The sequence below is a fragment of the Anopheles cruzii genome, chromosome 3 (genome assembly GCF_943734635.1).
Source record: "Anopheles cruzii chromosome 3, idAnoCruzAS_RS32_06, whole genome shotgun sequence".
NCBI classification, from domain to species: Eukaryota; Metazoa; Arthropoda; class Insecta; order Diptera; family Culicidae; genus Anopheles; species Anopheles cruzii.
The window spans coordinates 10,001,797-10,027,019 of record NC_069145.1 but is presented as its reverse complement, the minus strand read 5'-3'; the positions used below and the strand labels follow the sequence as shown (position 1 = coordinate 10,027,019).

Here is a 25,223-nt window from a genome sequence, read left to right as displayed (position 1 = left end):
GATTTGGACGTCAAAACTGTTGACTGCTAGTGAAAGGCTCTCCGATGTGCTGCGTGCTTTTAGCTCTAAATGGCAACAAACAATCGAAACGAACACACATTTGGAAACAATTAACATTCAATCCTTCTCTCCCTTTTATGACCCAAGGCGCCTCGTTGTCCGATGTGGTTCTTGATTGTTGTCACAAAATTTCTGTTGACTTCTTAGATTCTTTGTGCCCAGCATTTTCTCTACACCACCGAGCAGGTTTGGAGTCTGCACATAGTCGATAGGTTTATAGCAATTTCTGGCCACTTTCTGCAGATTCGCATCAGATTTCCCACTCATCAGCCCACTGCTGATGCTGATCGAATTCGACAGAATTCCCTGCACCGGTACCGCCATCAGCGGAAGCTAATCGTAAAGTAATTTTCAGCCACATAATCACGCTCGCGAAAGCCCACGGCCCTGCTGCGTCCACCAGAGTGACACCGAATGTTCATTTAATCCGTGTACCTTCCTTTTTAAATAACCATTAGACCGAGGACGGGCGACGCGAGAGCTTAGGGTAATTAAATGAAAGCAAAGTTAACGCAAAACACTTTTACATTGTAAAGCGGCCGAGCCGAGGTCGAGCGAAAGTGTCCAACTTTTCCACCGAACACCGGGTCCCAACGGGACGGGGCGCGCCTACTTTCGGTACCCGTTCCGAAGGGGGGCACCGAAGAGTCGAAGAAGAAAAACGCCCCGGATAAGGCTTAAATTAAATTCTCCCTAATATTCATTATAACTCGATAAAATCGACCGAACGGCGGCGACAGGCGAACCGAACGTTTAGCAAACGGCCATCTAATTGGATCATTAAGATCGACATCATTTCTGCATTAAACGCCAAATCATTTTCGATTAGAACCGGCCCAACTAGCGATGCGCTACCTCCCGGTGACGGGAAATCCGGAGTTTTTTTGTGGCGTAAGTTTCGCCAAAAACTTTGAGCACAAATTGATACCGGAACCGGAACTAGCTGGCTGGCACTGGCCGGGGCGAAATATTACTTTTCAATTAAAAACCACACCCAACGCCGGGCGGACGGAGGGTGTGTCCGAGTGGGTGGGCAAAAATCTCAGTTCCACCAGCTCCCGGGGTCGCTGTAATTGAAATACCTCCCACCAGGCGCCGGCCGGTCGGCCAGCCAGCAGTCGTTTACTTTTCACGTTGTTACTTTGCTCTCTGTCTTTTTTTTTCGCTTCGCTCCCTTTCAACTCCAGCATGCTCCATTTGTGCCGCCGGTAGACTTCCGTCCCCGCTGGCTCCACTGGCTGCGGCTGCTTCACTTTCCCTGCTCTGTATAATTGAATAATATCGAAGGGCCATCGTTGGAGTTCGTTCGAATTTTCCACCCGAGGCTATCGCGCCCGGCTCCGCGCATCGTACGAGGCGCGCCGAGAACGAGTTCCTAAATTTAATCTCCCCACGAACGGCCACGGCCCCCTGTGCTGCGGGTGGTGGGCCATCGGGAACGGGCGGGCCGCATAAAACCCCATTTAACCGGCGATAAGCAGCGATGCGAAACGGGGCGATGTTTTATGCAGTACAAGGCGCGACACGGACGCACCGTGCCACAATCGTTTACTTTATGGCTCCTGGCTGCCTGCCTGAAACGGGAATGGAAATGGCCCAAAATCCTCTTTCTGCTGGGTGGAAAATAGAAAAACTCCTCGAGAGAGAGAGAGAGAGAGAGAGGTGCTCTGCTGCTGATTACGCGGAAAAAAGCCGAACCGTCGTCGTCGGTTGAGCGCATTATCGGCGCATTAGCGTAATGCGCCGCTGGCCGCATCCACTCGCCGGTCTCCCACGGCCCATCTTGGCCACCGAATCTAAGTACGCAATCAGGCTCGGGAAGAGGCTCACAAGGAGGCCTCTTATCGGTACGCGGATCAGCCCCCCACCGATGGCTGATCGCTGATAGCCGGCGGCCCATCGAGAGGCAGCCCTCCGTTATGTTGCCATTCCCACCAGCGCTGCGCAGTGGCCATCACCACTTTTCCTTCTGCTTCTTCCACCACCGTTACAGTTGCTCCCGTGTGCCGCCCGGGGCTGGTGACCACCTACAACATCGGGCGGAACGAGCTGGCCAAGATCGTGTGCGAGCTGGAGGCGAACCCGACGAACGTCACGTTCAGCTGGAAGTACAACACGTCCGTTGCGGAGAGCCTGGACATTCCGGCCTCGGAGGTGCTCAGTGACCGCACGAAGAGCGTGGCCCACTTCAAGCCCGTCACGGAGAAGGTAAGCCGGCCGTCACGTGATTCCAATGTTTCTTTTTTCAGCCAACTCTAGGGCCTTCTTCACTCATTATAAGCGAACGCCCTGGCCGGTTGCCACATAGAATCCGGCGCCTCCGGAGAGCGAAGTTTAAAACCTGGCAATTACCCGCCAGGAAAGGAAGTCCGCAATGAAGTCGTCTCTGAAGTGAAGTTGGCAAATGGCGTTGGCTGCATAAGGCCGCACGCGGCACACGGCACACGCCATAAAACAGGTCTCGGGCGGGTGATTCCAGTTTCTTAACCTTGTCGCCGGGCGGCATCGCCCATCCGGAAGGCCGGCCGAGCCCCACAGACCGTTTGCGGAACACGGGCTGCTACACCTTGTAGACATGACATTCTACTTTCGCGCCGCACCGAAACCTTGGGGGCTGGACAAAACGGTCAAACTCTCGACGGATCCGCAGCGGCAAAGAACGTCGAGCTTGTTGAGATCGGACCCACCGAAGGACACCAACCCCATCCAAGCGAGCCGAGGCGGCCATTCCAAGAGCGCTCCGAAAAGTGTGCCGCTACACGGCGAAACAACCGACCGACACCTATTATGTTTTCAATTATCATAATTCCTTGTTTACACCTCCGATCCGCCGCCCTAAGAGGGGCCTGCGCTTCAAGGATAAGCCGACTGAATTCACACCACACTAGCCACTAGCCGATTCGTCCAAAAAGGGCGCTCCGAAGGGTTATCGCCGTGAGTCCTGCGGAATGCCGCCATTCCGTGTTGATCCTGTTTGAGGAGCAACCGAAAGACAGAAAAATCCTCCAAATCTTTCAACGACTTCACCGGGGCGGGGAGGGATCCTTTGAAAGGATGGGTTCCGACAAAAAAAAACAACCAGAACCGGCAAACCGAGCGACGAAAGTCAACGAGGAGCTTTTGATGACAGCCGCAAAAGTTTGTCGCAACAGGATTATCGCACAAATTGTGAAGATTGACGTCATGGTCCGGGTAGGCGGCGGCCCTGCCACCCGGTCCTTCTGGGAAATGTGGTGCGGCAAGGGACTTACTTTGGGCCACCGTCGGCCGGCCGAATTCCTTATCGCCGTGGCCGTTCCCGGGCGCGCGGTTCCGGAAACTTTCTTCCCGAGGCGACTTTCTTCAATTCCAAAAGCGCGCGGGCAGAAAAAAAAACATGGCCACGGCAAATCCCGATCCAGCGTCAAGCGTCCTCCGTAATTATCAGGGTGTTCCACCAGCGTGCCCGACAACCCTACTTTTTGTCAACTCTTGCTGCTCCACGCGGCTTAAAAGTTCGTTTCCGGCCGGACCGAACCGAACCGTTCCTTATCCGCCACTATCCTTTCGATCCTTTTGCGAGCCGCTCCGCTATCTGTGCTAGCGGAGGACTCCTTTTTCCCGCCATCATTACACGGAAAGCGACACAGAGAGGGAGAGATAGGGCCGGGGCCGAGAGTGAGAAAGGCAAAAAAGTGTGTGGCGAGCGCATAAAAGGATTTCTCCGTCCGGTCGGATTGGGTTATCTGCGTGAAACTTTCGACCTCTCTCGCCCTCCGCGGACACCGAACGTCGCCACGCCACACCGCAAAACATTCTACGCCCCGGCCTTCCAACCCTCGCAATTCGCGGCAGATAAAAGGCCGGCCTAAATGTTCATAATTTATTCATTAATATTTCAACATCCTAACCTCTGATGGATTGGGGCAACCCGGCAGCATTCCATTCTCGGTGGCCGTACGCGGGCGCGCGACACTGATTTTCGAGAGCCCGGGTTAGGAGGTGGCTGAAAGCGTGCCCACAACTATTTCTGGTCCACGGGTGGCCATTTCGGACACCCCAGACTTTCGTGGAGCGGATTGTAGATTAAACGCAGGCACCGGCCGAATCCGGACGCCGTTGGACTTTGAACTTCGTAACCTAATCAGTTACCACCACGGAGGGCGAGCCACGGTTCGCCAAAACACTTTTCCGGCCCAAAAATGTCCCACAAGTATTTTCGAGAGGCAGAGTGAGAGAGAGAGAGAGAGAGCACAGGGATAATGGTTCGCGGCCAACCTAAACTCCATCACCTTAATCGAACCATTAAAGAAGGTCGAATCTTCATGCAGTTCGCCAAACTCTCCATTTTCATTACGGGACCGAATCTTTCATTAGCCAAGCGAAAACCAAACTTTGAGCCACAAAAGTCAATAACTTGGCACAGACTGTCTGGGTGTGTGTGTGTGTGTGGTCAAATTCCTTATCCGGAAAAAGCTCACTCTTCGCCCTTCGCCCGGACGGTACGCTAGGAGTAGATAATTTATCAGCCAAATGACAATTTCGGTCATACGTCTTCATCAACCGCGAAGCAACTGCAAATGATGTCCGCCGTCCGCCTGCTCGTCCCCTGTAGTCGCTTCGCCCGGGGCCCGACCGTCTGCTGCGACGTCTGCTTTCTGTCAATCACGTCAAAGCCCTTCATTTTTCATCATCCTCGTCGTTGATCTCCAATTTCCAGCCTCAGACTCACACAGCAGAAGAAGTAGAAGGGAGGTTTCCGATTGGGATGGGAGCCATCGCAGCTCATCGATGCTGCTGGGCCGGTGTCGCAGATCTCCGATTTCGCTCAGCTCAGCCGGAGGGAGTGGCCCAAAAAAAATCTGAATATCCGTGCGGGTCCGTGCGGGGAAAATTGTGCTGGGAAATGGTTGTTTTCCCTCGCCTCGCATTCGATGATGTCTCGCAGGCGGAATCGATCGATTGGTCGGCGTCGGCCTAGATTCAAGGCACAGGGAACACATTCCGTAGCATAAGATCCTGCTTTGCTCTGTCTCTTTCAGGACTATGGTACGCTGCTGTGCTGGGGTCGGAACGAAATCGGCGCCCAGACGGAGCCCTGTCTGTTCAACCTGATCCCGGCAGGTGAGTTCGGAGCGACAGTTTTGGGCATAGAATTGTTTTACGATGAAGAGTCATGTTTGTTACAGCCATGAAATGTCATGTTTAGTGTAGTTTCTTTTACAATCATTTTATTTGACAAGATTCCGTCATTTGAGTTAACAGTGGCACGATATTAACACAGGGTCATATTATTTCAATACACTTTCAAGTTATACGTTTGTCGTTATTGTTGTGCTTTTGCCAATAGAATCCCTGATTCTAGCTCTTCCAGCTCCAAATGTCGCCAGCCGATAGCAAGATGGCAGATTTATGTCTTCACCTTCGGCGTCGGAATTGGGTCGTGGCCCAATTTACCAATCATTCGCCTCGTTAGCATAGCCACGGGGCCCGGCCCGTGGCTTCACGATTATTAATTTCAATTTTCTCCCTCCTTTCAACAACTCTCCCCTTCTCTGTCTCTCTCTCGCACAGGAAAACCGGACCCCCTGTCGAACTGCTCCATCCTGAACCAAACGTTCGACATGCTGCAGATCGAGTGCCTCGAGGGCTTCGATGGCGGGCTGCCGCAAGACTTCCTGGTGGAGCTGTACGTGATCGGCAACCGGCAGCTAATGGCTTCGATTAAATCAAAGTGAGTAGCAACAGCCGCGCCATACCTCGGCCCGCACCGGCCCGTCTCTCCGGACGGCGCCCCCGCCAGTAATGTCATCAGGCAGACCCGTCGGGGTCGTATTTTAAAAACGCTAGTGGAGACGCCTGGTGGCCGACTCGATACGCGGTGACGGCGGTGGCGGCGGCCCAAAAGGCGCATTCAATTTTTCACCATTCCGCCGCCGCCGCCACACCATTAGCCCGGAAATGATGAAAGATCCGCCGCAACCGCAGGGCGGCGCTCGGCACCGGCGAACTAGCGCCGCCATTGTGTGCCATTGTGGCTCCCGCCAACAGAATGGACCAATTAAAATTAATTGGTGCCACTGGCAAATCCAACGGTGGCAGCACCAAGAACGCTGAGGAATCGTAACAAGAACCAGACCCCAGCCAGCTTCAGGGTCTCATTGAAACGCGAGCAGGCCCTCGGCCGGGTTGCGCGCCAAAGTGAGGCAATTAAAAATTATTAGCATCGATTTGGGATTAGCATTACGCTTCCGATAATGCCCCCATCGCTTCCGGTGGCGGCATCCGGCCCGAAGCAGCTCCGGGAGAGGGGAACATTTATTTATCATCAGAAGCGAATGCGGAGACAGATAGAAGCGAATCGTCGGATCCGTGCCGTACGGTGTCCTACAATTGGAAGACCTGGTCCGTGTCTCTCGTTATTGAATGCCGCCGGATGCCAAATGTCGTTATTATTCGGAGGAAATTTCAATGATTTCCAGGAAATGCTAGTTGATTTCGGTGGAATGGAAAAGAATGTTTTATTCAAAGCTGTGGCCATTGCTTTCTTTACAAAGTTCGTGCCGTGCAGCGTATTCGCCTCGCCAGGCTGCGATGGGCTGGTCATGTCATGCCGGTGCTTGTAACCGGATAAGTTATCCGTTATTCATCTTCATCGTACTGTTTTGATATCGAATGTGTCCTGATCCTTTTCCTCATTCTCTATGCATTTTTCAAGGACAGGTTCTCATGTTATCCGATATCTGTCTTGACTGTATCTGCTGTAAGTACAAACAGATGCATTTGTCTAGTGCGTCCGTGACCGTCTCATCTATCCATCTTCCATCTTCCATCCACCATCTTCCATCTTCTTCACGGATTTCGCTGTCGGTGTGTCGTATTTTCCTTCATGTTCTTCCTTATAAGATATCGAGCTAGATGGCTATCGAATTGTAGTTATTGCTGAACAGAATTAATGGTCTGCTCAGACCTTGGTCGCCGCATTTGATCGAGAACGAATACTTTAATTTCGAGCCTTTTATGCCCTGAACGTTTCTAGACCACTAATTCATGTTTGAGTATTAGTTATCGATTGAAGCTTTGATCTGGATCACCTGCATTTGCAATCTGAAGTCCTCCAGAGCATTCTGATCACACGAAAGCTTCCGACACAGCATCGAACAACGTTCAAACTAGAGCATGGCCTTTAACCGCAAGGATTAACGGAAAGAAAGATCCAATTCTAGACCTTTATTTATTTTCAAATGTTTACAAAATTTGAGTTGAAATCAATTAGCGTTTTATTCAATGGCCAAACTAACGTTTTCAAATCGGCCTTTGTTAGTAAATCCGCTTAAAGCTCAAACCCAAAACCCATTACTCCTCGTCAATCTCGCATGCGGAACGCGCTCCACAAAATACTTTCGACGCGTCGAACTATTTAAAGCGGATTTCAAGAGCCGAGACGGGCTCCGGCAAGTGAAGCCCAATTCGGGGCGCTATGCGTGAATTTTTCACCAAACTCGTCCATCGTTTCAATTCCCATCACTCTCGCGCGAAATGCCGACTACCGCGGCAATGCGGGCCTCAGGGGCGAACTTATTTTACGGTAAAGGAGTTAATTAAAAAGTTAAACATTCCCAGCGATGAGCGGCGAGGGTAAGGCGCGAGCCACCCTGTTCACCCTTACGAAAGAATACGATATTTTCTTCCACCCAGCGCCATTAGCCATAAGAAACTAGAAAACAAGGCAATTCGCCAGTGAGGCTCCCCATTTTCCGCGCTCGGTAAACGCAAATAAGTCCTGCGAGTCCTCCAGAAGAAAGTAAACACTTTCGTCCCACAAAACACAATCGCCACCGGGGAAACGAGGACGACGACAACACAAAGTGCACCGAAGCTAATTACCCTAGAAGTTGGTCATTTGCAGGCCACCGGGGACTTGTTTCGCAAGTTGGTCACTTGGTCGTTCCAGTCCAGTGCTGCTCGAAGAGTGAGAGAAAATAAAATTCGCCCTTTACCGTTTACCGATACGATCGAGCGCTGATTTTACATTACAACTTCATTCTCCCGACACTCTGCCGGTCCGAGCATTCATGCAATCAGCTTCCGTTGCACTTCGCTGCGGGTTCGACGGAATTAGCTGCCCCGCCCGGCCGAAGGGGGCAAGGTGTTAATTGACGGTGCAATTATCCGGTTCTTTGCTTCTCCGGCGCTGTCAGCGATCGGCAGGCGCCAATTAGTGAGCCTCACCTGAGCGGACAGTAAATAGTTCGAGCGAAAAACAAACTTCCCGGCCACTGCTCCGTCGCGAGCGTCGAATGCTTAATTCGTTGACCGGAACGTCCACCCTTCCTCCCCTTACCTCCGCAGGTCACCCGCGTTCGAGCTGAAGGGTTTGGAGGCGGGCGTCGGATACAACGTAATACTCACTGCCAAAAACTCCAAAGGGTCCAGCGATCCGACGTACCTGCAGGCGTTCACGCTGAAGAACCCCGAGAAGCAAACTGGTACGTGGCCTTTTTTTTCCTAGCGAGCCTGGCGGGCCTGGTAAACTGATCGGCTCCGCTTGTGGCCACCCGTTTTTCAGATCTGTCGCTCGTCTACGCGCCGGCCCTGCTGCAGATCAAACCGTTCATCGGGACGCTACTCGGCGTGGTGGCGGCCATCATCTCGATCGCGTCCATCATCGTGTGTGTGACGCGGCTCCGGGGGTCGGCCGGGCGGGACCGGGACTGCGGTAGCAACATGTCGACGAACGATGCGTCCGGCATCAGCCAGTCCATCCCGGACGCCGATCTGGCGCGGGAGCAGTGCAACGGGAGCATCGACAGCATCGAGAAGAACCCGGACATCATCCCGCAAGGTGAGCGGCGGTTCCCCATCGGCCCTGCGGCCCCGCGCGCCCTCGCCATAAGTTTCAGTCTCGTTCACTTCGCAGCGAAACTGGCGCGTCTGCCGGAAGAAGACGAGAAGGCGTTCGAGTGGCTCAACAGTGCCGCCCATCCGCGGCTGTACGCGACGGCGGCCATGGCCGAGCAGCAGAGCGGGGCGCAGCTGGGTCCACCGCCGCCCAGCACGGCACAGGCCACCTACGACACCCGGGCCTTCTACGCGCTGGCCCGGGACATGCAGCAGCAGCAGCAGAACTGTATGCAGCAGACCGTCTACCCGGTGACCAGCTCCGACGGCCAGAGCTACATCCCGGTGCACAGCGCCATCATTCCGACGCCCATCATCGGTGGCTACGGGATCGACGGCCACAAGGTATGGGGTGCACCTCACCTAGAGAACCTTGTTCTTCTTCGTTTGGGACGCGATTCAATCACCTTGATTAACTTTTCCACAAACCTGGATTGCTTCGATTCCGTTTCCGATTCCGATTGCAGCACGACCTGACGTACGCGGACTTGTCGTCGATGGGTGGTGGCGGGGGTGGAGTCGTCGGTGTCGGCGGGGCAGGCCTTGGGATGCCGAAGCTGAGTTCGGGCCAGCCGCAGATGTACGTCAGTGCCACGCTCGGTCGGCCGCGGCAGTCCGACATTAAGCGCTCCGAGCCGACGATCTACGCGCAGGTGAGTTGGCCACCAACCACGCTAATAGTTACTCATCTCTGACGTGGTTTTTTAGGTTGAAACGAAGGTTGCGAATCTTTTTATTGGTTGACCTAATTCTACCACCTATTTTGGGGGACGCTTTTGCTACCTGACGGTTATGACCTGTTGCATTGGAGCGTGTCATTTGCGTGCACTTTAACTTCATGATGGGCCCTGTAGCCAGATAGGTTTCAAAGTCTGATCGGCCACAACTCTATGCATGATCTGCTAGACTCCGGAACTCCTGTTTAAGGATCGAAATCGGCTTCTACCAGTCCAATTCCATCAGCAAACATGAGCTGACCGTCCTGAACACGTGCTTTCGGCATGTAATAGCTGATCGTAAGCCAAACGCATTTGAAGAAGAGGTTCCTCTTCCTCAAACAACATTCGACGACCTTCAAAAGTGCACCAAAAATATGATGCTCTTTGCCTTTTAATCATATATACTGGGTTGTTCAATAAGTTTCCGATATTAAAGGACGCTGTTACGAACCTAAATTAATTCTGTTATGTTGGTACATTCTTCATATGAAAATATGTGATGTTTTATTTGGATCTGTCGATTCATTCTTTGTTAACACTTTTGGAAATTTTTGTTTGGAAGGTTCAAAAGCCAACGGAAATTTATGGACGAATGTTGAAAGTGTATACGCACTCTTTGCCTTCAATTGGTATAGTTGAAAGATGGGTTGCTGAATTTAAACGTGGTCGTACATGCCTTGAAGACGATCCGCGTCAAGGACGTCCAAAAACAGCAACAACATTTGGCAACGAGCATTTTGACAATGGCAAAAGTCCACGAATTAAAGATCGAATTGTTGGAGCATTCACCGTATTCACAAGATTTGGCCCAAAGCAACTTCCATCTGTTTCCATACTTAAAACAAATTCTCACTTCATAGGAATTCATGAATTGGAATCTAGTGCGAAACAAGTGTATTGATGTTCAGGGTGTGTGTATTTCAAACCAACAAACTGTGCTTTTCTTATCCAACCGCAACACTTATTGAACAGCCTGGTACATGATAAAATGGTCTCTTCATAACTTTTTTTTATCGCAAATGGACAATTGTCTGAAAGAATCGTTTTTCCCATCATCTTTCTCGCTGAATGATACTCGATATTGCTTTCAAGGTCCCAGGCTTCATAGCTCCATACAAAGGGCAGCTCTGGTGAGCAAGAACCCCGCCATTGTGGACTGCTTGGGGAACGATTTTTCCCATCTTGACTCCCGTTCATCGATTCCGCCTTCTTGAGCGTCACGGAGGAGACGTCTGAACACGATATCGATGGACCGGGTCGTAGCGACCGACCTGTTCCCCAGGCGCATCCTCCTTCCCAGGACCGAGTGGATCGTTTCACAACTGATTGGACAAATTTCTCATTAGCGAGTAAACAATGGCGGCACCCGGAAATAGCGTCATCGCGGACACGGCTCGGGTCCGAGTACATCCACCAGACCCCCGCGCTCATGGAGGTCTCGGTGGGGGGCCAGGCAGGCGGGGGTAGCCAAACTAGACCGAGATTCCCTCGGACCGGATCTGCGCGGAATGGCGCGAAGCGCTTACTAGCCGGAAGCGTGTCTGACAAATTCAAATCATAACTTTCGGAACGCCACCAGCAGTGGCGGCTCCCGAGAGGGTCCTGGCACGAAACCGCAAAGGACACGGCGTGCGCGCGCCGGTTCATACACCGCCCCCCGGGGGGGTTGGCCACTGGTGGCGTGAACCGAAGCCTTGAACAGTTCACATACTTTGCATAACGTACACCCGGTGGCCACCGGGCGTCCGGATGATCCGGATACGAGCGAGCATAAATTCAACCGCACTGTCCACATTATTATTTTGTCCCACGGTTGGGCCGCAGGAGCGCTGCTATGCACTTTGTTATGCCGAGCGAGAGGACGCACGCTGGCCGGCCACCCCGTGACACATCCTGCTTCCCAGCCCCTGCTCGTGAGCCAATTTTCGACCGAATGGCTGATGGACTGCCCCGGGTGTCACCAGTGTCGATTGGCGTCCCCCGAGGGGCACTTCCGGCGGTTTCGGACCCCCCGGGCACTAAAAATGTAACCTTAAACAGCGTCACCGTGTCAGCGTGTGTGTGTGCGTGCCGTGGAATTCGGTGTGTCCGGGCAAAGTCGGCAAAGTTTTAATGAAATATTTAAAATTTCATCAACAGTCGCCCAACTCGCTGACGGACGAACCGACGGGTCGACCCCGGCGATGGTTTCCGGTTCGGTTCGGCAGGTGGCCTTTCCGGCTGTGACGTTGGGCCGTGTGGCCAGTGTCGTCCAACAATTCCTGTGGCCAGCGGCGCAGGAACTCTTCGAACTAATATTGCACAGAAGCAATTTATGCCGTGTGCAACGCAACGCGTACATCGATCGGTGAAAGATTGACGTCAACGATTTGGTTTTAGACGGTGGCCAACAGGCTCAAACAGGCGCCACCGGTCAAACGATTGGGCGCATTTAGTAAACGCACAGCTGGGCTCCGGGTAAATCGTAGAATTGTCGCTCGATAAGTACGAAAGGACGTGGACATGTTGCTTATGGGTTTATGGGCCATGGTGTCCATTGCACGGGTATGATCCAAATTGTCAATTGAAACATGAAAACAAACACCAAATCACCAGCTGTGCTTCGAATAGAGGTTCAATACAGATTACTGACTCGTTACTGATTAATTCAAATATTGGGCTTAAGTGAGAAGCCTAAGTATATCATATCATATCAGGTATAACCCTATGAAAATGGATTGTGTAAACAGATGGCACTAGCTGTCGATTTGGTCCTCCTCATTATGCTTTTTTGGCAACACTGCCTTGTTTTGAAATCAAACAAATGATTTCACGTCGAAAACGAATTCAAAATTTCTCCATCATACGTTGATTGGGGATGGAAAGTAGATTTATTTTGAGAATCCCACAAAGAAAATATCATGGGTCAATCCGGCAAAACCATCAACTTCAACAGCAAAATCAGATCGAAACACAACGCTGTATGTCTGATGCGTCCGGAAAGGTGTGGTGTATCGCAAGCTCCTAAAAGATGGCGAAACCGTTAATACAGATTGCGTACGAACGAACGAACGACTACGACCACAAATGGCTTGGAGCTGCTAAAAAAATTCTTAAGAAAAACATTGATACTCGGAATAAAACTATCGTAGGAAATCATAACACTAAGCTTATTTTAGTTCAAAAAGTTTAGGTTTTAAAGATCGAACAATGGTGACAAGCCACAAGAGCATGTAGCGACCGTCGATTGTGACGCCACGCGACTTATTCAGCAAACGTTCGAACACGAGTTGTCAAGCGCGTTGACAACTCGACTTTGGCAAAAATCGAGCATGTGCTCGAATCGACTTGACGCGCTGTCAAACAGGTTAGGCACGAGCCCGCTTGAGACAATGCGTTCTCTCTCTCCGTGGCAGCCAACGAGTGCTGACGTGCCCATCGTGGGCTCCGATACATCGCCACGAGGCGATCGCGTTCAAACGTCCCGCCGTGGGATTAATTACCGAAACCTATAGTCACTCCCCGTCGAAATAAAAATCAGGAACGCTTACCGCATTTCCTACAAGCACATCCTTCGACTATGTGACGCGCTAAGTTGTTAATAGGTTAGGCATAGGCATAGGTTACGGCGACATTTCACGGTCGAGATGGCTGGATTCGCCTGGAACTGGCTGAATTCGCTAATAGATATTTGTCACTTTAAGTCTCAAGTGTTACTTGTAACTAGTTCCAGGGTTGTCCACACTAAGCCAGAGAATAGAAAACGAACAAGAGCCCTACGGTATTGGCTCCTACGGACTAATCTTCGAGTAAAGGGTCCTTAGCTGCAGTCAATCGATCTGACATTATGCACAACATCCACGGACATGAAGATACGATCAAAGTAAAATGTAATTGCGCTAAATTGATAACAGTCTATCAGGTTTTAACAGACTTCCTTTATCAGGGCACCAGCCCAGTTGCTGCTGGGTAACTCAGTTGCTTCCCGTCGAACCGCTTCTAATGATCAGTTTGCTGCAGTAACTGTAGCGCTCTAATGAAACAATTACACGAACCAAAGCGCCAAAAGTCGCTCGAAAAACTAACAATTTATTAACTCCCGGCTCGCACTCAGCTGAGGTGCGCGCGGGTCCTGTCCGCGTGGGCCAACCATTTGCTGTGCGGGTCAAATGCAACCGCGCCCAACCTGCCCGCGTTGCCAGCCGCAGCCCACAATTTGCTGCCTGGTGCCTCCGAAACTGATATTTAATGCAGCGTAGCAGAAAACTGTAACCAACCTGGATGGGATTAGGTTGCGATTTGTAGCGCGAATACGTGGAATTCCACCTCCCCCTTTGCCTGCCAGCCTGCGGAACCCGTTAATCTTTTGGGTAAAAAGTATGTGCTCAACACAGTCACGGTCGAGCTTCGCAAATGTTGCCCCGCAGCCGATTAAATGCAATATTTATGACCCAACGCCGGCACACACGGGCGCACACTCCGGGCAAGCGGGCCAGCGGGTTGTGTGAGTGTTTTACAGCATTATTTGTGCAGCACGCACCAGAAAACAATAGGATTATTAACATGCCCGAAGGGATGTGTTCGGGTTGCAAATAATCGCGCTCCGACCGACGCTCCGGTGAAATAATCTGAATTCCACGCTTTCGTTCCGTTCGTTTCTTTTTCACGCCACGCCACGCCTCGCGTGGGATCGGAAAAATCACCATAAACCACGCCGGGGCAGATCGATCTGGCCCACCACCCGTCGGTGCACTCGACCAACCTCGTCTACACGAACGCGCCCCGGCCCGCGATTCCGATTTCACACGCCACCGGGCTCCCGGTGAGCACCGGCCACCTCCTGCAGCAGCAGCAGCAGCAGCCCTCGTCCCTCCAGTCGCCCCTGCAGCGGACCGACTCCTCCGGGCAGTCCTCGCTGACGGAACGGTACCCGCCGCCGCCACTGTTCGGCGGATCGCTTCCGGTCAGCAATCAGCAGCACGAACCGGTAAGTACTCTGAGTGTGTGTGTGTGCCAGGGATCACTTTTTGGGTGTAAGTAAATGAACGTCCCGAAGGAGTGGATCCGCCTTCCACCTGGGCCACCGAGCAATCCGTGCTTTCTTAAGCATTGTTTGAAGTTTGTTTGAACTTAGTTTACTTTATTCATTTATTTCTTTTTTTACTAATTTATTCATTTGTTATATTGAACAAAAATAAAACAAAAGTGCACATGAAGAGAGAAAAAATAAACAACACTTTCGCACTGATTAATGGATATGTCGAAACTCAATACAGACGAAGCTGTGGCAATGTTGCATGGTGGGTCAAGACTAGAGAAAGATTGACTAGAGTTGACATAAAACTCAGGCATCAGAAGCCTCCTCATAAGCCGCACGAGGTAATCGAGTATTATTTACCCGTTTTAACGCGGGAAGCTCATTTTTTAATAGTTTAACAGATTGTTTGATAGTTCTAGTTCATTTTAAATTCGATTGCAATAATTGAACCATATTAACCTACCGTTTGGTGGCTTCTCGCTTTATTCTCGTAACGGTGTCCTGATCTCTCTGTCGATTGATTGATCGGTTGGTGTGACTTTTACATTTCCCCTCTTCGGAAGGATTGGGTGCCCCGGCCTGCGTCACCGCTGCCCGATTCGGTGCCGTAAATGAGATTGAAACTCGCAGCAAGCAGCCCGGGGTTTAGAGGGGCTGATGCTGACCGCTGAAGCCACCAAACAAATACCAGACGGTCTACGTGCGAATGATTTATGTGCCGTCGGAGGCCGATGGTGGTCACTGTGACTGTGATGACGGCCAGACTTCTGTTTGCTTTCCATTTAAGCTGTCGGCAGATGATGGAACAGAGCTGGAATGGTTTTTGCGTGGCTTGGTTGAGACACTGTCTCCGTCTCTGGCAGACGGGTCAATGAAACGGAATCGGGTGGAGGTGTTTGAGCTGAGTGTTTAGCTGAGACGCCAGATGGATCTGCCCTACATTCGGTAAAGAAAGCGGTTAGAAGTTTTTCAGTTAAGCCGTATGACGTAATGAGGCTAAGCTAAGAAAGCTGTTTGTCGATTAATGCGTTAGCAGACTAATTTGGTGGATTTTGGCTGGGATCAAACTCAAAATGGTCGCCAATGCATTAATAGTGATTATCGTTAAGGACAGCATTTCAACAAGCGAAAGACTTCCCAAAAATTAGGAACGTCTTTGGAGACGGAAAGACGGCGTAATAGCCGAACCTAGCATCGAAATCATGTTCGTCAGGGACTTTTCATACCCACCATCGAGAGGTCTTGACTCAATTTTAGACAGATTACCTAGTGTTCGTATAGTTAACTGGTTCTTTTAATCATATTTATTAATTATTTTAATACAGGGTGCGATTGAAAAGTAATGAGCCTTTTTTTTTAAGCAGTTTTATTAAACCTTTTGGCTTACACAACTAATATTTTTCAAAATAGGACCCTTGAGCGTCAATACACCGCTGGTAGCGGTCCTTCCACTGCAGGAAACATTTTTTAAACTCATCCGCCGGAATCGCGTTCAATTCGGCTGTCATAGCTTTTTGGATCGCCTCGATGGAGTCGAAACGCCTTCCCTTCAGCTTCCTTTTCCGGAGGGGACAGGTCTGGGCTATAGGGAGGGTGGGGAAGCACGGGAACCCCCATCTTAGCCAGTGCAGAGGTGCAGAGGAAGGCGGTGTGCGCCGGCGCATTGTCGTGATGAAGGGTCCAATTGTTGACGAGGTCGGGCCGAACCCGGGCGACGCGGTTTTTCAGCCGAAGGAGCACTTCTTTGTAAAATGCCGCGTTTACAGTGCTTCCTTGAGGTATAAACTCCTTGTGGACGATGCCTCGAGAGTCAAAAAAGATGATCAGCATGGTTTTCACCTTGGATTTCGACATGCGCGCCTTCCAGATCGCTGTTCGTCTTCGACGTCCTCCCGGCCTTCCTTGAACAACTTGTGCCACCGTTTTACCTGGGCACTGGACAGAGATTGGTCCCCGTAAGCCTCCTTGAGTAGCCCAATGGTTTCGGTACTCGTTTTGTTCAGCTTTACGCAAAATTTGATCGAGTAACGTTGATCCAACGATCGCTGCATTTTCGCCACTACAAAATCCTAACACACTTTTAAAACAGCTTTCACGCGCGGAGCGATGTTGACTGCACCGCTGTTGCCAGTGAACTGAAACCGGTTTCCCGTGGAAGGGGAAGGTTCAACCTACATTTTCCTCCACCAGCCGATTCGGTTGGTCGCTTGCCGGACGCTCCGCGCGGGAAGGCTCATTACTTTTCAATCGCACCCTGTACGTTTCTATTTATTTCGTTTTTGTTTCAGCATGTTCAGTTTTCTAATTAAATGTTATTCATTCGGTTTTCGTTTTCTTTTTATTTCACCTTTCTTTCTTTCACTCAGTTCCTTTCGATTCCGCCTCCACCGCCAACTCCACCACCTCCCCCACCAATACCACCACCAAAACCGACGGCAGCAAGAAAATCCGGCGCCCCGACGGTAACCGTGTTCCCGTTGGCTCTGGGTTCATTATATGACCCTTCCTCTCTTTCATGGTAAATCCCTTCTTTCTATCCGTCCACAGCCCAGCTTGTTACAGACGGTGCCAGAGATGGGAGCCCGCGACGCACAGGATGCCCTGCCCTCGGCGGGACTGCCGACGATCGGCGAGGGTCGGTTGCTGAACCACGCGACACGCTTCTGATAGGAAGTGCGCCAGCTTCACGAAACGACCGCACTCTAAGGGTACGGCCGGAAGTTGCCGCACCGATCCACGAGTTTATGTTGCCGTGTAATATGCTCCTCCGTTTCTTGGCCCGGGTGGTTAAACCTGGTGACCGTTCGGGAGACATATTTATGTTTATGATAAGTTCGTAAGGATGCCTAGTCTATTGAAACACAATTAACACAAAAAAGTTCACAATCCGACAAACAGCCAAAATTTTCACAACAATAAACGCGAACGCGAGAGTAAGTGAGTCAGGGCGAGTCCGTGTGTTGGGGTGTAAATAGTGACGACAAAGAAAACGACAATTCAACCGGTGCACCGGCACCGGAACGAGAGCAGCAACTTTTCTACCAAACCAAACCAAACAAAGCCCAATAACCATTTCCTTCTAGAACACTGATTGATTAATCCCCATCCTTCCTTGCGTGTGGCGGGCCACAGTCGTTGGCCACGGCCCACCAGTGACAGGCGTAAAGTATTTAAACAAACAAAACATTGTAACGGACAGAAGGGTGGTCAACAATTGGCAATCGGTCTGTTTGAGTTTGAACGTATTCTGTCTATAATCATTAACAAAAACAAAACTAAAACAAATCCTAAAACCTAAACCGCGGGAGAAAAAAGTCTTTAACAAAAAAGCCTACACGTAAACCGCTCATTCATACGAATAAACGAAAGCTCATCTTCTCTACTAACACGACCGCCCCGTAAGCAGGCGTAAACCTTAAAGAAACCCACAGCCACAGACTGTGGCTGGACTAGAGAGCTAAACGGAAAGAGGTGTAAAGAAGAAAGGCCACCCGAGCAGAGCAGAGAAAGAGCAGAAACTTTCCGGCGCCTTTTGGCTGCCACGGAACGCATCGCGGAGCTCGGAAACATGTAAAAGTAGTTAACTGAACAGCGCCAAATCAAAGTAGATAATCCGGACCTCCGTGGCCCGGGCAGGAACCACGAACCAGGAACCAGGTGTTGAGGGTAGTCAAATGTGTGTAGCCAAACGTGTAAGGGGTTCTGGCGTGGCGCCGGCACTGAAGGTATGGTACAACACGGCAGCAGGCAGCAGGAGCAGGAGCAGTAGGCAGCAGGATCGGTGTATGATATTGTAATTACCAAACGCCCGTTTTGATTATATGTTACAAAACTTCAAACCTTAAAGCTAACATTTAGTGTAACCTTTACCATGCAAAGCGGTGCGGAGCGAGCAAACAGAGGACGAACAATAAAGGACGACGGGCGACGGGCTGAGTGAGGGCGACGTCGGTCGGTTTTTAACAAACTGTAGGCACTGTTTTCACGTCCTCCTTCTCGCGGGTGAAGCGGTGCGTGAGTTTATCAGTTAATACAAACCATGGGGTCCCCGCCGTCGAGTATGGAGTTTAGCAAATCGGAGTGAGGCGAGCGGTCGCGGTGTACGCGCTAGCGCCGACGTCGAAGGGCGCGAACGTGATACGCGGAACGGTTCGGCAGAGTGTTGAGATTGAGATTTAGCAAAAATAAGACAACAAACCAACAAACCAGTTTATCCTCCCCGCCCCCCACAAAAGGCTAGTTGTTAAAGTGGCGCCGGAAAGGCAGGCAGGTAGGGCAGGGCAGGACGTGGGTCAGTTCCTTCCGGGCGCCGGTGCCGGGGCCGGAGTAGGAGTTACAACCGTGGATGGATCGTTTTGAAATAAATGCCAAAAAGCAGGGATTATTTAACTGTACCGTGGGAGCGTGTGTTTCGCTTCGAGCTGCGAACCATCATCCGAAAGTACCATTCATAGGGCCCCTACGTGTGGTGGATCGGATGATCGACTGATCTGTTTGAGTGGCCAACAAAACGCACCTCGGAGGAGCTCTATTTCTTCTCTTTTCAGCGCTCTATCTTCGAATGTTCCAGTCTTTCAGCTTACCTCATGATCTGACCGACTTATGCTGGTTTTCATATCGTCCTTACCTAATAGATCCCCGAATCTAGACCCGTTTATTCCAAACAATAATTAGAGTTTTGTGGTCCTTCCACAACTGACGAAGGACGGACCTGAAGTCAAAAATGTCCAGAAAGAACCCCTCACTAGTTGTGTAAGGTCACAAAAACGTATTCTGTCGAGATTTGCCCACAGTTTATGACAACGATATTGGGATAAAGGGCCACCGTAAAGCATTAGAACTTTTTTCTGGTTTAAATTCAGGACGAACCACCACCACCACCGGAGCACATTTCAAACGGAGCGTTCTGCCTTTGAAGTGAAGCGAAGAGAGAAAAGTTCTTGAATATTTAACTATTGACTGCTTACCAAATTTGCCAAATGTATATTGTGGTTGCCGTGGCTTCAGTTCCATTTCGGTGAAACAATACCAATTTAAAGTCCGTCCGTCGGTTGTCCCGAAGCGAGCGCAAAAATTGGATCCGGACTCCGCTCCGACAGCCCAGGGGCTCGGTTGAAACCAAGAACCAATTAGTGAACCTCAAAGCTTAATTGTAACGCTTCTCAAAACCCTGGTGCGGCTACCTTTCTTTTTCTTTTCCCCATCGCTCCGAAGGCAAGGATTTGGAGCCGCATTCCGACAGCGACCGAACGAATCAGCATTATTTCATTGCTTCATTGGCGCTGCCGCAGTCGAGTCCGCCAGAGCGGATGAAACATGTTTTATTCTATGGTACGGAAACTCAGTGGAAAAAGAAGACCGGAAAATCGGAACACATCTTCTGGCCGTAGCCTTTGAAGTGGAGCCCAGTCCAGGCCCTAAAAAACCGCTTCCGGTCGACAGGAAGCTTGAAACGGTGACAAATGGAAAGTCGGGCGAGAATCGAGAAACTGCGCTGACAGTTCGATGAAGCGTAAAGACGACGACGCCGTGACCATCACCGTGGCGCCGTCCGTCCGTCCGAAATGCAAAGTCGGTGCAATGCTGCGCGGTCGGTGCAGCAAATTGAAACGAAATGTTGAATTAATGGGCTCCCGACTGCCGAGAACGACGGTGGTGGCCATTCGGGAGGACACACGGCACTTCTCGGCACACTCGGGATGAAATTAAAGGCGAACGCCGGGATGGCCGAACGATGAACGAGCCGGGGCCGGGCGAGATCCTTCGCCCTGTTCCGTCCCTTTGAAGAGACGACGACGACAAATCGTTCTCCTGCCACTGCGCTGCCACCTGTCGGAGTAATGCTGGCGTGCTGTGACAAATTTTCATCCATCAACTCAATCCGGAAGCAAGGGCTCCGGGCCCGATCGCCACCTCGCCGCTTCCGGTCAGCTTCCGGCAGACGTTCGGTCATTTATAACCGTGCGCGACACTATTTGCTGACGGAGTCGATTGAATAAGTGATTGTGTTTCTTGTATTCTATTTAAACACCCTCCTTCGCTCTTTATCTATCTCTGTTTTCTCCTTCTCTCTTTAGGTGTGTAAATGGATTTTACATTGCATTCCTCTTCAAGCGAAGCTTCAAACATCTTTTCGGTGTTCTATCGAATTTTAGATTGTATTAAAACGCTTACATTTCCTTCCCTTATTCAAACTCTTTGATTACCCAAAACTCGGTCGGTGCGGTCGCTCCTGTTTCGGTCAACCTCCTGTGGAAGGACTCAGACGCGCAGGACCCCAACCTAAGGATTTCCAATCGCAACCTGTCATCGTTAACTCGCGCTCACGACCCTGCTTGGCACGTTTCCCATACGGAGAAACCTTTGGCTTCGTGGATTTATGAACAGTTTATTCTTTATGACTTCTTTGCCTTTCGTACTTAAGCTGCCCTGCAAGGCGAGGTTCGAACATTTCATCGCGTTGGTCAATAATATCTAACTATTGGCCAAAACTATGCGAAAACCTACCCAGCGGATGATCGAGTTGCCATTAAAGAGTGACCCAAAGTGAGCCAACTAATAAATTTTGAGAATAAAAAAATGTCCTAATGTAACATGAATCTGCTCGACTAGGATCTCTCTTTCTCATCCGAAATATGTTAGACAGAAATTGTGCTAAACTAATGAAGTAAGTAAACTACCGTATGGTAAGTAAAATATAATATTTGAATCCCGGCATCCATCCAAAACGCGTCGCAAGGCACAACGCCCAGGGGACTTGTTTGTAATTGTTAAATCTTTTCTTTAAATCCATCGTAATGTCAGTCATTGGTGAATAATATCTATTATTTTTCTGCCAAAATAATGTTGGTTTAAATTACCTTATTTCGATCGGTTCAACACAATGCGCGTGCTCCGAGACAGATCGAGATTTATCGGCGAAATCGATCCGAAACCGGCGGCTGCTCTGTGCGCACGATCGTAACAGGGATTCATGGCCGATTGGAGGTAGCACATCGGACCGAAATGTGCGTAATGGCCGAACTCCATCTGTCTCTCTCGATCCACAAAATCCGCATCGGTTCGTAGGCCGTCGCCGGTCGGTCATCTTTTGTCTCTCTCGATCGACAGTGATCTGTGGAACGTTCATATTCGCGAGAAGATCAACTTCTCATTCCTTTCGATCCACAGCGATTCGCGATCCTCCATCGACGAGCCATCCGTTTAGTCAGACAGTGGTTCTCAGGTCAAAATATATGAAAATACTAATTAGTTTTGCCAAGTAAATTTGCCATCGGATAGCTTTCAAGCAATTTGTGCCAAATTCAGCTGGTGCGAGTTTTGGCATGGATCCAACGCAAATTGAGAAGGAAAGCCGATCAGATACGTCACCAGGAAGTACGATCCTTTGAAACGCCGGATAATCGAGAAATAAGAAAGAAATGAGGCGTATCGGTGGTCGATCCTATGTATTATTTTATATCTTTAGTATATATTTTTTCACACTACGATCTACAATGGTTGTAAAGGAATCTGGTTCTAATTGCAACAAGAACCCATTCAACCAATCTACACGCCAACGTCAAAACTTTATAGACGACCAGATGACAAGCAGGCCGAAGTGACATGTCACATTTTCAAATAAAATAAATCATAGTAAACAGATAAGAAGCGCCTCCATTTTCTCAGCCAATGGAGGTTTTCACCACCAACACCACCAGACGGCAAAACATCATTTTACCATCGTCGTGTCCTCGAAGAGGTAGTTATTTAATGCATTCATCAATGCGCTAGAAAGGTTTGATCATCTCGTAAAGGAAATGAGCTTCAGTTGAAAAAAAACCTAAAAAATTTTCATAACTTCCCGTTTCAATGAAACGCATCCAGAGCGACCACTCCACGAAATCCGACGATTCGTCCGCAGTGCGTCTCACCGACCGGAGTGCCGACGGAAACTGGAAATCAAAACCCAAAGTGCCCAACACGTGCGCCCCGAAGGAGCATATTTCACCGCATGTCCCCTTGACCCCCGCAGCATCAGGCATCAGCCATCTGGCTGAGGCCGAAAGGTTTGCAATCGACACTACACCACCGACCACCAAGACGCCGAGGTGTTATAAACGGGGGCCGGCATTGCTCCGTAAAGCAAAACAAAATCCGAAGGATCCATCCGAGTCGGAGAGTGCGAGGAGCTCGTCCCGGTCGAGAAGGCGTGTTAATAAATTTTCACAGTCGATAAATTATGCAGAACGGTTGTGAATTAAAATCGCCCGGCTCCGCACTGCGGACTGGTGCGGGCGCACCGGCCCTTCTGACCCAGGCACCCACCAGTCCGCGGGGGACCGACCCCCGGGTGTTTCTGGCCCGTAATGGCCGACTCCTTTTTTCCAACCATCGTCGGCTGCGGCCAATGAAGCTAAAATAAAAAATAAATTAAAATCTCCACTATCGTACGAACGTACGGTGCGTTGCCCGGAGAGCGTAGGTGCCGACAGACTCGTCGGGATGTGTGTGTGGGTTTATGTATGTGTGTGATTATATTGTTGGGAAAGAATTAGATTTACAACGGTGAAAGGTACAAATCTTTTGGGCCACCCCCATTTGGGGTTGTAAAAAAGGATTAAAGCCGGACCCTGACTGGGGAAAGGTGTGTTGGTAATGGAAAACTGGGTCTGAACTTCATGGTTTTTCCTACCGAGCGACGCTGACAGACGCAAGAACGGACGGTTTGTTTTATGTATTTTTTTCCGCACGTCCACGGCCATTGTTTTTTACACCGAGCCAACCGAGGGTACCACCGGCTACTTCCGGTGTCTTCCGCGGGACGCCGGTTTTTCCCCCCCGACGTGTGGTCATGGAAAACGGACTTTGAACTCCACACGGGGATCGTAAATTATCACCGGTGTCCCGATGTCGGCGTGTGGAAAGCGGGATCTCTTGTCTCCTTGCGCCAGGCTCGGGTTTTCCTAACCTTACAAGCGGCTGCTTTTGCTTTCTTCTGGGCCACGGTTGTTGCTGTACCGCAGATTTGGTCGTCGGTTTTGCTTCATTCGCTGTTGCTTGATAAAGAATTCACAGTCAACTATTGTTCCAGCTCCGGACACTTAATTAAATTGTTTTATTTTGGGTACTCTTGTTGATAAGGAAGATTCGCTTTGTCATTTTCTGCGTTATAGTTTTATGCTGGTGGTTGATTTCTTGCACTTTCGAAACCGTCTCGAGCTTCATCTCGAGCTTCTCGAGGAAACTATTTCGCTCACATCTCGTGTCGAGACGTCGAGGGCGAAAAACCTAACAGGGAACCATACACAAGCGCGCCATTGAAGAAAACCCAAACTGGTCTAATAATGCCGACTGGCGCTCATTGGTTGCGCTCCAAAGCTTAGTACATTAGACCTACTACATGGGGGTATCTATGAAATCTTTCATCGGCGAGTAAAATGAAATATTTAAATTTTGTTTATAAGAGGAAGTTAGTGTCTCGAACCGGTCTGAGTCTCGAACCGATCTGTGTCTCGAACCGGTTAGTGTCTGTGTCCTTATGGTCTCCTGACAAACTTGGTGAGCGTGGAGCTTAGTGCGAAAGTTAGTCAAATTGAAACATTTATCAGAAGTTTCATGGTAATCTCTCACTTTCCAAGAATTATGAGGATCTTTTCCACTTTAGCAACTCTAAATGCATCATCGATGGCACCGTACCCAAATAAGACCGGAACATGTTTTTGATGTGTTTACACAAAAAAATAATTGATAAATCTAAAACCCACCGCCACCCACTCTAAGTAAGCATTTGGCACTCAGGTTTATTATTTCTGCGGATTAAAACTCCAACTTTGAGCCACCCTGTGGAGAGGGGGAGCGAGAGAACCGTCCGAGTTTCGGGCACTGGGAAAATTGTTTGCCATTTTTCTGGTCAATTGCCGGCCCTATCCCACCGCACCGCACCGCAGTGGCGCAACCAGCAAAGTGAACATCCAGAGGAAACCAGAGGAGAAATCATTCCACACGGCGTCTCGACGTCCGGTCTACGAACCACTTCCTGCGTCCCTTTTCCCATATCTCTTTTTCTCTCTCACTCTCTCTCTCCTCGTGTATCTCTCTTGCTTCCGTCTTTCGACCCCTCTTTAATCTGTTCACACCTCAACCTCAACAGATCTCGCATCCGGCGGAAAGCTGCAGCCGCCGCTGCCGAGGCTGGCCGCAAAAAAAACTGCGAACCCGCACCCGACCGCCCGGTTTGACCCCTGTCCCGGCGTGGCCCGGTAAGACCGGAAAACCGGAAGGAAGGAAATCGTTGTGATTATCGTTACGCCCGTCGACCGACGGCCAGCTCCCGGGCCCGGAGGTTTTTACGCTGGCAAATTGTGTTTGCCTTCCATAAAACCATGTGTAATCAGAAGTTATGTACGTTTCCGGTACGCTGCGGGCTGCTGTCCGGACCGGGCAGAGCCGGTCGCGTGACGAGGTGCCGGTGGCGGATGGTAAGAATTTTCCTACCACGAGTTTCCGGCGCTGGTCAGTCGCTGGGCGTCGGGGCGAAGGATGAAAAATGGCCCGCCCGGAACCGG

General features: G+C 50.3%; 1 protein-coding gene across 1 annotated transcript in view; it reads left to right on the top strand.

Annotated features, from left to right (window-relative positions):
- The window catches only part of LOC128269801 (nephrin-like), a 52,792-nt gene extending 35,449 nt beyond the window's left edge, over positions 1-17,343 (top strand). The window contains exons 10-18 of the mRNA XM_053007205.1: positions 2,054-2,268; positions 5,082-5,163; positions 5,614-5,773; positions 8,392-8,528; positions 8,609-8,884; positions 8,960-9,285; positions 9,408-9,593; positions 14,362-14,625; positions 17,224-17,343. Of these exons, the coding sequence (XP_052863165.1) occupies positions 2,054-2,268; positions 5,082-5,163; positions 5,614-5,773; positions 8,392-8,528; positions 8,609-8,884; positions 8,960-9,285; positions 9,408-9,593; positions 14,362-14,625; positions 17,224-17,343 (1,766 nt within the window). The remainder of the gene's footprint in view (positions 1-2,053; positions 2,269-5,081; positions 5,164-5,613; positions 5,774-8,391; positions 8,529-8,608; positions 8,885-8,959; positions 9,286-9,407; positions 9,594-14,361; positions 14,626-17,223) is intronic.
- Positions 17,344-25,223: the final 7,880 nt, after the last annotated feature.